At 34.7% G+C, this 12,140-nt stretch overlaps 1 protein-coding gene across 9 annotated transcripts in view; it reads left to right on the top strand.

The window, feature by feature from the left end:
- The window catches only part of ZNF148 (zinc finger protein 148), a 142,841-nt gene that overhangs the window by 79,048 nt on the left and 51,653 nt on the right, over positions 1-12,140 (top strand). For all 9 annotated transcript variants that reach the window (XM_070370486.1, XM_070370474.1, XM_070370455.1 and 6 more), the window contains one exon: positions 8,985-9,110. In XM_070370486.1, coding sequence (XP_070226587.1) covers positions 8,985-9,110 — 126 coding nt within the window. The remainder of the gene's footprint in view (positions 1-8,984; positions 9,111-12,140) is intronic.

The following is a 12,140-nucleotide window of genomic DNA, read 5'->3' as shown; positions in this document are numbered from 1 at the left end:
CTGCAGAGATTCTGTGAGAATTATTCCCTCCATTTAAAGGTGAAGAAAGTTACAGATGACTAAAATTCTAGTTGTTTAGCTTGACACTGCTAGTGTCACTCTTTCGGAGTAGATTGTATTTCTGACACTGCTAGTGTTACTCTTTGGGATTAGATTTTATTTCTTTTAACTCTCACCCTGTGCTTTTTTTGTTTTTCCATACTACTTTTGGAAGCCAAGTTCACCCAATAATAATTGGAAGAGGTAGGATTGAAATTCAGGTCTTACGCTTTATCTAAATATTGTTGACATTTTGTCCACTTTGTTATTTTTTAAATTATTTCCTTTCTCTAGAACCACTAGAAATTCTTTCTATATTCTGGAAGCAACCAAACTATAGTTTGTATAAGGGAAAATGAAGTATGTTTGTGCAAAAATCATTTTTAAATGTTTGAATGATTTATTAGATTTATAAAGAAGCAGTTATAGTAATGGAAATAGCACTGAACTAAAAGATATAAAATCCCGGTTTAAGTACTAGTGTTGAAATCTAGTCCCAGTGATAGCCTGGGTAAGACACTTGCGTCCGTGATGTTTTAGTTTCTTCATTGATAATGCGAGGATAAAAAATAATTCACAAATTACAGTAATTAGAGTCTCTGTTGCTGGATTTGGAAGACTTGGGTGTAAGTTTTTGTTTCCCTTCTTAGACAAATAACCTTTCTCAGCCTTAGATTTCTTATTTGTAAAATGGGATGAAAATGCTTACCTCACAGTCTTCCTGTAGGATTAAGTGCAATAGATTATACAGGATAGAGACCATGTGCACCCCCTTCCTTCTCTGCATGCCTTCCAAACATTGTATCCATAGCACCTAGAAGAGAGTCTGGCACATAGTAATATTAGATAAATCTTAGTTACTAATGCTGAGGAGGAATCACAGATTTGTAGAACACTATATAGACGCTGTTTTTTGTTTAAATGTAGTAGATTTACAATGTGTTGATTTCTGGTTTACAAAAAAGTGACTCAATTATACATGTGTGTGTATGTATATGTACACCTATACACATATTCTTTTCCATTATGCTTTATAACAGGATTTTGAATATAATTCTCTGTGCTATACTGTAGGGTCTTATTTATTTTATAGATAATAGTTTGTATCTGCTAATTGGAAAGTCCTAATTTATCCCTCCTCCACAACCTTTTTCCTTTGGTAACCATAAATTTGTTTTCTTTGTCTGTGAGTCTGTTTCATAAATTCATTTGTGTTGTATTTTAGATTCCTTGTTATCAGTGATATCATACGATACTTGTGTTCCTCTTTCTGACTTACTTCACTTAGTATGATAATCTCTAGGTCCATCCATGTTGCTGCAGATAACGTTGGTTTATTCTTTTTTATGACTGAGTAGTAGTCCATTGAGTCTCTACTGTTCTATGACAATTCAGTCTTTCCTTATCTTTTATGACCTTGATAGTTGATGGGTATTGATTATTTTGTAGAATGACTTTTGAGTCTTTCTTATATATTCTTATGATTAGATTGGTGCTTTTATTTTTTGACAAATCCCACAGAAGTGTTGTGCTCATTTCAGAACATCATATCAGGGATTATAAAATGTGGAGATATGTCTTATTAATGGTGTTACTATATTCTCTGTGCTTTGGTAAGGTGATAAATGCCAGTTTTCCCCATTTTAAAGTCACTTTTTTTTCTTTTGTAATTGGCAGATATCTTGTAGGAAATATTGAATAGTTTGAGTCTGTTTACATATCCTATTTCTACTCAAAATTTTACTTACCTATGTAAGCATCCATTGGTGGGTCCTGCCAACTGTAGTTATTAATGTGGTGTTTACCTAAGTGTGAATTTGTATTTTCTTCATTCCTTCTATATTCACATTAATTGTAGCTGTCCCTTCCCTCCATTAAAAAAAATTCCATTTATATCAGAATGGGTATTTGTTTTATTCTTTGCATTATAATCTGGTACTACCATTTATTATTTTCTCACATTGTTTCAGCTTGCCCATTAGGAACTCTTTCAGACAAGCTCTTGTGTCCTTTTGACATGCACTCTCGTTTCTGGCACCACAAAATGTTCCAAGGTCATCTTATATATAGTTCTCCTTGCCTGTTGAAATCAGTCACTTCTCCAAGGAACTCCAGTTCCTTTTGTTTGGATAACGGTAGTTAGAAACTAAGTTTTAGATGCTAGGTGTGTTTCATTGCTTCTTAGTGATCTTAGCACACAGAGTTAGGCATTATGTGTGTGTCTGCTAATTGGCAAATGCACACACATCTATACTAATTTATGTTGGTTGGGCCAAGGCATCTATTTTGAAGGAGATTGAATGGAGAAAAGGGAGGGAATGCAAAATATAGTTAAGATGTATCTAGATCAGTGGTTCTCAAAATTTCTGGCCTTGGAACCCCTTTGCTTTTAAAAATGTTGAAATCTCTTAAGAACTCTTGCTTCTGTTGGTTATGTATGTTGATATTTACCGTTTTATAAATTAAAACAGTTAAAATTTTTATTTTTATAAATAAATCGCATTACATGTTAACACATAGCATATTTTTTAGTGAAATATAACTTTTCTAAAATAAAAATTTTGTGAAGTTTTAAAATTTTACAATCTGTTTATTGTCTAGCTTATCTCATATTTGCTAATATATTTAGTCTGTGGTGACATCACATGTTAGCTTCTGAATACTGCTGCTATATACTCTTAAGAGGAGAGTGAAAAAAAACAAAAAAAAACAGCCTGTGTATTATAGTGAAAGTGTTTTTTTCTCTCATGGACCACCCACGAGAAAGAGTGTCAGGGATCTTCTGGAGTCCCTGGACCATACTTTGAAAACTTTGATAGAGATGTACTAAAACTGTTACAAAATAAAGGTACATATATAGTAGAAGGATGGATCCAGAAGAACTTCTGTGAGGAACAGGGAAGAACTTGAACCATGAAGATACAGAAGTTAAAAGAATAGAATTTCTGGGTAAGATGGGGATTGTCAGCACTATTTCAGGTAAGATAACTTGATATGATCACTTGTTCCAGTTCATCTTATAGTTACTAAATTGTAAAATGCTGATATAGCAATCAAAATATAAATTTTTAATGAGAAATATTACAGAGGAGTAGATTAGAATGTTTGTTGTGAACTGTGGGTCCCTGAACCTTTTCAAAATCAAAAGATAGTTATGGACTTCCTCAAGCCCTGACAAATGTAGCTTGTATCAGAAGTTGACATGCTGTCAGGTCACACAGAAAGGGAGGGTTGTGGTTTATGATTCACACCAAGGCCTGTCTATCAATGTGCTGCTTCTCCTTCCTGCCCTATTCTGTGGCTTGGTGAGCTTGGAATTAGAAATCTTCCTGTTGACTGGTTAAATCTGTTATTTCCAAAACCATCCTGGAAATAAACTCATGCATGCATATACATAGGGATATATTCTTGATGTTAACTTTCTCTTTTCCTGGACTCCATGAGTACTTTCAGATATTGCTAACATCATTTCAGTTCAGTTCAGTCACTCAGTCGTTCAACCGACTCTTTGTGACCCCATGAACTGCAGCACACCAGGCCTCCCTGTCTATCACCAACTCCCAGAGTCCACCCAAACCCATGTCCATTGAGTTGATGATGCTATCCAACCATCTCATCCTCTGTCGTCCCCTTCTCCTCTTGCCCTCAATCTTTCCCAGCATCAGGGTCTTTTCCAGTAAGTCAGCTCTTCGCATAAGGTGGCCAAAGATTGGAGTTTCAGCTTCAACATCAGTCCTACCGGTGAACAGCCAAGACTGATCTCCTTTAGGATGGACTGGTTGGATTTCCTTGCAGTCCAAGGGATTCTCAAGAGTCTTCTCCAACACCACAGTTCAAAAGCATCAAATCTTCGGTGCTCAGCTTTCTTTATAGTCCAACTCTCACATCCATACATGACCACTGGAAAAACCATAGCCTTGACTGGACAGACCTTTGTTGGCAAAGTAATGTCTGCGTTTTAATATGCTGTCTAGGTTGGTCATAACTTTTCTTCCAAGGAGTAAGCGTCTTTTAGTTTCATGGCTGCAGTCACCATCTGCAGTGATTTTGGAGCCCAGAAAAATCAGTGTATTTACAGTACAGTTAATTGTTTTATATCTTTCTCTTTACATTTAAACACTTTGTTGTGCTTGTGGTCACTTTGATTCCATTTGTTTCCTACGCAATATTTTGGAACAGTTTCTTTCTAGTGATAGTTAAACACATTCTTTTTATATGACTGTGTACTATTTTTACTCTCAGAATAACCATTTCTCTTAAGTTTGGTGGCAATTATTTATATATTATATACTTACTTCAGACTGTTCTTTCAAAAAGTTCGGCCGTAAGAGAATGGAAGTTGTTGGAAATATTTTGGTCCACAAGAAATTTTATGGGGTAAATTTAAGTATACTTTTAGGCAGAGAAGTAGTTGATGAAGTAAGATTATTTTAGAGACAGGGAAGATGCAGAGCCTGAAAGATGGGTAGTAGTGGAATCAGCAGCACAGTATAGAGGAAAGCACAAAGATGCTTTCTTTTTTCTTCAGCAGGGGTGGGAAGATGATTGAGAATACCTAAAAGTGAAGTTGAAAATTGAAGGGAACATATGGCTTCAGAAATGGAGAGATGGTAAGGACAGATACTTCTGCCAAGTGACCTAGGTCTTTACTCTAAAGGAGATCATGCAGAATCATGAAAGCTGAGCTGGGGAAGAGTATAATTGATAGGAAGGGCAGTAAGGAGCTCTTGTATATTCCTCACTGGGGAAATGGCAAGAAAGCAGTCTTATGTTAATTTATTTGTGGAAGAGTACATTGGTAGATTATAATGCTGTAAAGCTTGAAATAGATATGGATGTAGGTTATTAAGAATAAAGAGTAAGAAGAGGTCAAATGATTGTAAGGGGTCACTTTGGGAGTTAGGGGTAGACCAAAATTTGCAAACCACGTCAAATGTGCATCACATACTATGTCTGGCAGTGTTATTTTAGGTATGCCTACATTTGTTAAATTGCTTATTAACATTATTGAGTGTGGAAGAAGGTAATTGGGAAGAGTAGCAGGTTTGGTGGAAGAAGAAAATAAAAAGAGGATAGAGTGAGAAATGTGCAGCTCTGATTGAGTTTCTTACTCAATCTAGAAAGCTTTTTGCAGTTATTTCAGATCTCATGAGTTTGTCCATTTGGTTCCTGCCTTGTGTCATTTAGGTTGAGCCAAATATGTGCCATTTTATTAGTTCATTAGTGTTTTTTTTTTTCCTTTCTTTCTTTCTTTTTTTCTTTTTAAGGCATGAAAACTTCCCATCTGCATTTTAAGATCTTTGGAAAGATTTTAGAATGTGTTCTTTTTATCTAGTATTTTGCTCTGTACAATGTTAGAATCTCAGTAAATTTAAAGTTTTCATTGTATTATTTTAAACTGACTGAATTTAACACTTAGTAGCTATTGAATACAGAGAAGGCAATGGCACCCCACTCCAGTATGCCTGGAAAATCCCATGGACTGAAGAGCCTGGTAGGTTGCAGTCCATGGGGTTGCTAAGAGTCGGACACGACTGAGCGACTTCACTTTCACTTTTCACTTTCATGCATTGGAGAAGGAAATGGCAACCCACTCCAGTATTCTAGCCTGGAGAATCCCAGGGACGGGGGAGCCTGGTGGGCTGCCGTCTATGGGGTTGCACAGAGTCGGACACAACTGAAGCGACTTAGCAGCAGCAGCAGCTATTGAATAAGTGAGTGAAAGCTGTTATGAGAAAAATCAAGGAAGAATATCTTCCTTTTAGATACCAAGATAAGATACAGGCACATGAAACAGAAAAACAGAAAAGTGAGATAGTTTATGTTTGGGCCAGACATGATATAAGTCTTGAAAAAGACTTATATCATTCTGGATTCTGGGCATGAATTACTAGTGATTATAATCAAGAGAAAGATTTTTATTTTTTTCAGTATAGAAGGGCCTCCTATGTTTAAAGTTTAAAGTTGGGAGAATAAAGAGAGAACAATAAAAAATGAGGAATACTTGAGTATAGTTAAGATATATGTATATATCTTATATATACATATACCTAATTATATATGTGTATATATATAAAAAAACTTGCAAGAATGAACCAGCTTGGGAAGTGGCAAGGGGTGAGGAAGCATGGGCTCTGCCTCTTGAAAGGGTGTTGGGGTAGAAGTTAGATGAATGTATAAAGTAAGTGTGACACAGGATGGTAATGCCTGATGGCCTCCTTTGTCTTAAAAGTGGGAGGCCCATATGGAGCTTTGATTAGTGGATGAGCAGGAGTTTCAGGTGGAGAAATGTCTGGGTTTAGTAAAGTCTTAAGAAAGAAGTATGAGTAGGGTGATTAACAGTGTTGATGACGTTTTCTGATTTGGTGTGAGCAAAGCGTTGACATTCAGATTCTCAGATGTAGGCAGGAGGTTGCACATGGGACTAGGTGAAATGGTAAAGATTAAGCCATGGGGGAGAAATGAGAGACTTGTTTTTTAATCTGACACACTTCCTAGCCTATTGATTTTCTTGATGTTCTAATGAGTACATTTCAAAAAATCCAGCAAATTAATAAGTTTTTTTCCCCCCCAAAATCAACATCTACAGATACCTGCTTTGATTAATTATACTTTGGTTTATTTTAGGTGAAAAGTAACACTGAGAACTTGATTTTTGTTTAAAGATATTTCTCAAGGAAGAAGTAGGAAACTTACGGATGAGTTTTGTCTCTTTTGCCATGCTTAAAAAGATTTTGTGTCTTTATAGATTATTGTAGTCTTCCTTGGGCCAGTGAAGATTTGTTTTCCCAGGCTTTTTGCGCCGCATTCTTGCTAGCTGCCTTGTCATTTTCATACCTGTCTCTCTATGTTTGTGGATTTACCGGTAACTTTTCTAAGTACTCTAGGCTGGACCATATACTTTAGTATGTGGTTGTATTATATGTGGAGATTACCTTATTTCATTCATGAGTGATAAGCCTATTGGAGTATTCTAAAAATGTAGTTTTTGTGTGCTTACTAGCATTCACAGTGCTTTGATTCATTGATACTTCTAAGTTTGGTTCTATACTTTGATAATGTTAGAAGTGCACCTTACATTTGTCAGTGTTAGTACCAATATGATCACTCTCCATATATGTAGAAATAGCTAAAAGGTTCAGATGTATGTATTAATCTTTTTCACTATTTGCACATAAAGGCTCTTCCTTGGTTTAAATAGCTGCTAATGGCAGAACTTATTTGTGAATCTGCCTTACATTCTACCTGACACTTCTGCTAAAAAATGTTATTCTTTCTTATTGCTGCATTCTGTATTTTCGTGGTTTCTTTGTAATTTATCAGCCAGCAGAAATGTTTGGAACTACTTTATGGTGTCCTTGCAACATAAGAGAGAGCAGTTCAACAGCTGCTTAGTCTGTTGTCGCTTCTCCTTGTCTCATACCCAGCCTCAGTAGCTGTGTTTCAGTAAATATCACTTCAGAGATGGTAACGTGTATTCTGAAGCCTTTGTTAGAGGTGACTTTACCATTCTGTTTTATATTTCAAATAATTACACTAAAAGAAGCTACAAGAATGGTCACTAGTACTATTCTCTAAGCTGATAGAATTATTAGCTAAATAATCATCTATGGGCATGTTTTTATGCCTGAGTTCTCCTTGATTTACAGTTTTGATGCTGCCCACATTTCAGAAGTTTATGCAAACTTCCAGTTCTGTATTCTGTCAGTTTGAAATCCCTAACTTATGTTGCATTTTCCTCATGAACCCTTCTACACAGCTATGTCTTCTGACTTTAAACTATAAGTCTGTAAGATGTTTATAACCTTTAGCACCCCCTTTTTAAGTGTATTTTTTGAAAATATAGCCATTAGCACATTGTACTTCCTGGAGTATTATCAATATATATATTTTTTAATCAAGATTTTTTTTTAAACGTTGTAAACAACAGAAATTTATTTCTCACAGTTTTGAAGGCTGGAAGTTCATGATCAGGGTGCAAGCATGGTTGGGTGAGCGTCCCCTTCCAGGTTTCAGACTTCTCGTTGTGTTCTTCTGGTTGAAGGGTCAAGGGTTTTAAATGTATTTCAGAGCCTGTTAAGTTGAAAGTTTCTTAGTTTTAATATACTTGTGTTTTCATTTCAAGGATAGTTTGAAAATGTAGTGGTGAGGAGTGGGAGACTGTGTACCATCAGTTCTGATGAGCATTGATGCTACCATTGCTCCACATATTAGGACATATCTTCACATCTATGAGAGCTGAGCTCTAAAGATGAGATAACGTTTTGACATCTTAATGCTTGTAGTTATTTCTTTGCTTATTATGTAGTTAGAATTGTCTTGTACATAGCTGTGGCCTAAAACCATGTGTAATTCTGAAAAGACATATTTGGTGATGGTTTTTTGTAGAGCCTGGGAAAATACTGGTTAAGATATTGCCAAAAACATTGAACTTAAAGATAATTAAATTTTATTGTTAGATTATCATTCCTTTTTTTGATGAAATTACCTTTTAGAATTTTTTGTTGTTTGTGTGATGTTTTGCCAATTGACACATTGACAAATTGAGACCCATCATGAAGTCTGGTCCCCTAGTATTTTACTGATTTTGGAATTTCACCTTTTTTTATGCTTTTAACCTCAGTTTTCTTAAATATGGGAGTGAAATTGTATCCTCACTTCTACTTTATTCTCCTAGATCTTATTTTCTCCCAGGACAGCTTTAATCTTTTTTTTTCCAGATAAATTTTTATAAAATCGTAGTTTATGCCTTCAATTTATATACTGTTGATTCTTATATGTCAATTACCTATTGAATTCTTCAACATACTATTTACTTGCACACACAAGTAATCTTTCTGGGAACATCTGTATGTAGATTTAGCAAAGAATTAAGCATGCAATGGCTGTTTGTCACAGTGGACTTTTTGTTTATTTCTAAAATTGGCTTTTTTTTTTTTTAACAGATAAGTGTAAAGCAGGAAATTACTTTCACTGATGTATCTGAGCAACTGATGAGAGACAAAAAACAAATCAGAGAGCCAGTAGACTTACAGAAAAAGAAGAAACGGAAACAGCGTTCTCCTGCAAAAGTAAGAGAATATTTTAAGGTGGTGGTCCCAAACTATTGCTTAATCTTATAGTCAGGAACTTGGCTGGACTATAAGTCTCATGTGGCTTAATAAAGTTGGACTGTTGCATCAGGAGTAAGGAAGAGATGCATGTCTGCATGGAGGTGGTAGGCCATTGCTTTAAAATTTCCACTTCCCTTTCACATCTTTTTTTTTTTTGAACAAACTTTTCTTACTCCATATCTCTCTTTTCTTTAAAAACTGATAATATGCAGTGCCCTTGCTTCTCATTCATATTAGTCTTACTTATTTTAGTATTCCTGTTTCAGGAAAATTCAGTACCAATTGGTCATGAGAAAAAGGTTGTGCAATACCTGTGATATAGACTAGAATGTAAGCTCCATAAGAGCAGGGACTTCATTTTATTCACAGCTATATCCCAAGAGCATGGAATAGTAGGCCTAAGAGACTCTCAGTAAATACTATGGGTGAATGAATGGCTTAGTAAATAAACAAGTGACCCATAAATACTATTAGGAATTGCCTGCCTTTTTTCCCTTCAATACAGTAGTAGCTGACTCTATGTATCATTTTGATATTCCTAGGACATCTTGGAACTCTGTATAATTTACAGTTATTTTTCATCTTTTGTTTTTCTAAAAATTCTATAACATGATCTTTTTTATTTTGAGGGCTACTTTTGTATTTGTGATTTAAGTCATCATCATTATTTATGCATTTTGTGCACTTTTGGATACGTGGTATGCTGCGGTTTGTACTGGCTTGCCAGAGCTGATTAATAAGTTTTCAGGAATTTGGCAAGCTGACTCTGAAACCGTTGGTAATTTGAAATTAGCCACGGTGAGAATATTTATACCGTGGAAATCAGCATCCCTACTCTGTAACCCCTTAAAATGTTAAACATTTACCAATATGCTGCTTTGGGGATATATATAAATATGGTTACTGCAAAAATTTTTGAAAAATACAGAGATGAAAATAACCCATTTATTCTTAGAGATAAGTATTTCCGTTTTCTGCCATATTCCTTTTCTATTTTCAAATTTGTATAGGTTCGTTGAATTTCCTGTTTGTAACTAGAGTATGTAAGCTATTTTTAAAGTTATTAAAGGTTTTTACAAATATTAGCTGCATATGTATTATTTTGATATGTCACATTATATTCAATGATTGCTATGTCGTTGGAAAGTTGTTTTCTCTTTGCCTTTATTTTAAATCATGTTGCACTTGAAATATTTGTGTATACATTTTCATGTACTGCTAAATCAAAAGGTGTGAACTTTTTAAAAGGTTTCTTTAAAAATTAAATAAGTAAAATAAGCAAATAAACAACCAAGCAAAATAAGTGAAGTTTCCTAATAATGTTACCCCTTCCAGCAATGTCCTATTAGTTACATTCCTGCCTGAAGTGGACCTAAGATGTCTGTCCATACCCTCTCATAACCTTGAGTATGAAACTTTGCTTCTTTTGTAACTTAAGATGAATGTCTCATTATAGTTTAAATTTTAATTTCTTTGGTTATTGGTCATACTAAAACTTGTGTGTTTTTCATAATTATTGACATTTTATGTTTCATGTTTTGTGCAATCCGTTTATCTCCCTCCTCCCTGCTTCTTTCTTCCTTTTCTTTTCTTGGGGTTAATGTTTTTCTCAGTGATATATGATGCTTTAAAAAATTTACATTAATGAATAAATCAAGTTGTTTAAGGAAAATATTAATTTCTAAAATTATGATAGTGGTTATGTTACTTGTGTTCATTGCAAAATCTGTTTCAAATCTTTAAAACTTTTTATTTTGAGTATCTATAATCAGTTTATTTTTATTATCTTATTGGAGTATAATTGGTTTACAATGTTATGTTAGTTTCTGCTATGGAAAAAAGTGAATCAGTTATTTCAAGTCTTAAAAAAACAACATATGTAAGTTGTACATTTTCCTTGATACTTTATAGCCATGTTTTTCTGATACTATTTTTGATTGTAATTCTGAAATTCTGACTAAATCTTAGGTTATTATCTTCTTCAGGGGTGTTTGGAATTATGTCCTAAGTAATACAGATCTTATTTTTACAGAGTTTAAGTTTAGTTTTTGCTTATCTGATTTGAGATAAACTAATTTATAATGTATTATCATAATACTCCTAAAGTCATTTATTTAATTTTTATATATATATATATATATATTTATGTTGTTGCTGGATGAAAGAAATTTGGCCTAATTTGAGTATATTGCATGTAAGAAGATGTTTTGGCCAGTCTTTTTAGACATTCTTAGGACAGTGAAATTACTGCAGATAATACATGGCAGACAGGGCTGTGAGAATAACAAAAACAAGAATTTTTACATTGTCCTGACCTATTACATGTGACAGGAGAGAGAATGGTTGTTGTCTGTTTTTAACCCTGGCCTTGCAGTGTCCAGATGAGTGGTTTGTGTCTGGATTCTCACAGCTTTGAACTTGTGTTTAAAAATTCACACTTCAGATTTTTCATTAAAGCAACTCTCCCCTTTTTGTATGAAGAGAAGGAAAAGCTTACCTCTTGCTTAGGAATCAGTGTTACTTGTTTTAAATTCCTTAAAAGCAACTGTAAGTCTCTTAAATAATTGTAGTGTATTATGCTTAGAGGCTTCCCCAGTGGCTCAGCAATAAAGAATCTGCCTGTACCACAGGAACCACTGCAGGAGATGCAGGTTTGATCCCTGGGTCAGGAAGATCCCCTGGGGAAGGAAATGGCAATCCACGCCAGTATTCTTCCCTGGATAATCCCATAGACAGAAGAGCCTGGTGGGCTATCGTCCACGGGGTCGCAAGAGTTGGACATGACTTGGCAACCACAACAACAATGCTTAGAGGACTCTACTCTCCACCAACACTTTTCACAAATCTTGAATTTTTGCCATTATGAAAATTTTGAGTATGTGTCCCCATTATATCATGTTAGATTGGGGATCTGCATAGGAAATATAGATGAAGTTACCTTGCAGACTTTAGTAAAAATATTGGAGCTTATATAGCCATATAGACCTG

This window comes from Bos mutus, chromosome 1 (assembly GCF_027580195.1).
Source record: "Bos mutus isolate GX-2022 chromosome 1, NWIPB_WYAK_1.1, whole genome shotgun sequence".
NCBI classification, from domain to species: domain Eukaryota; kingdom Metazoa; phylum Chordata; class Mammalia; order Artiodactyla; family Bovidae; genus Bos; species Bos mutus.
Note: the sequence above shows the minus strand (reverse complement) of the source record. Positions and strands in the feature narration are given on the sequence as shown.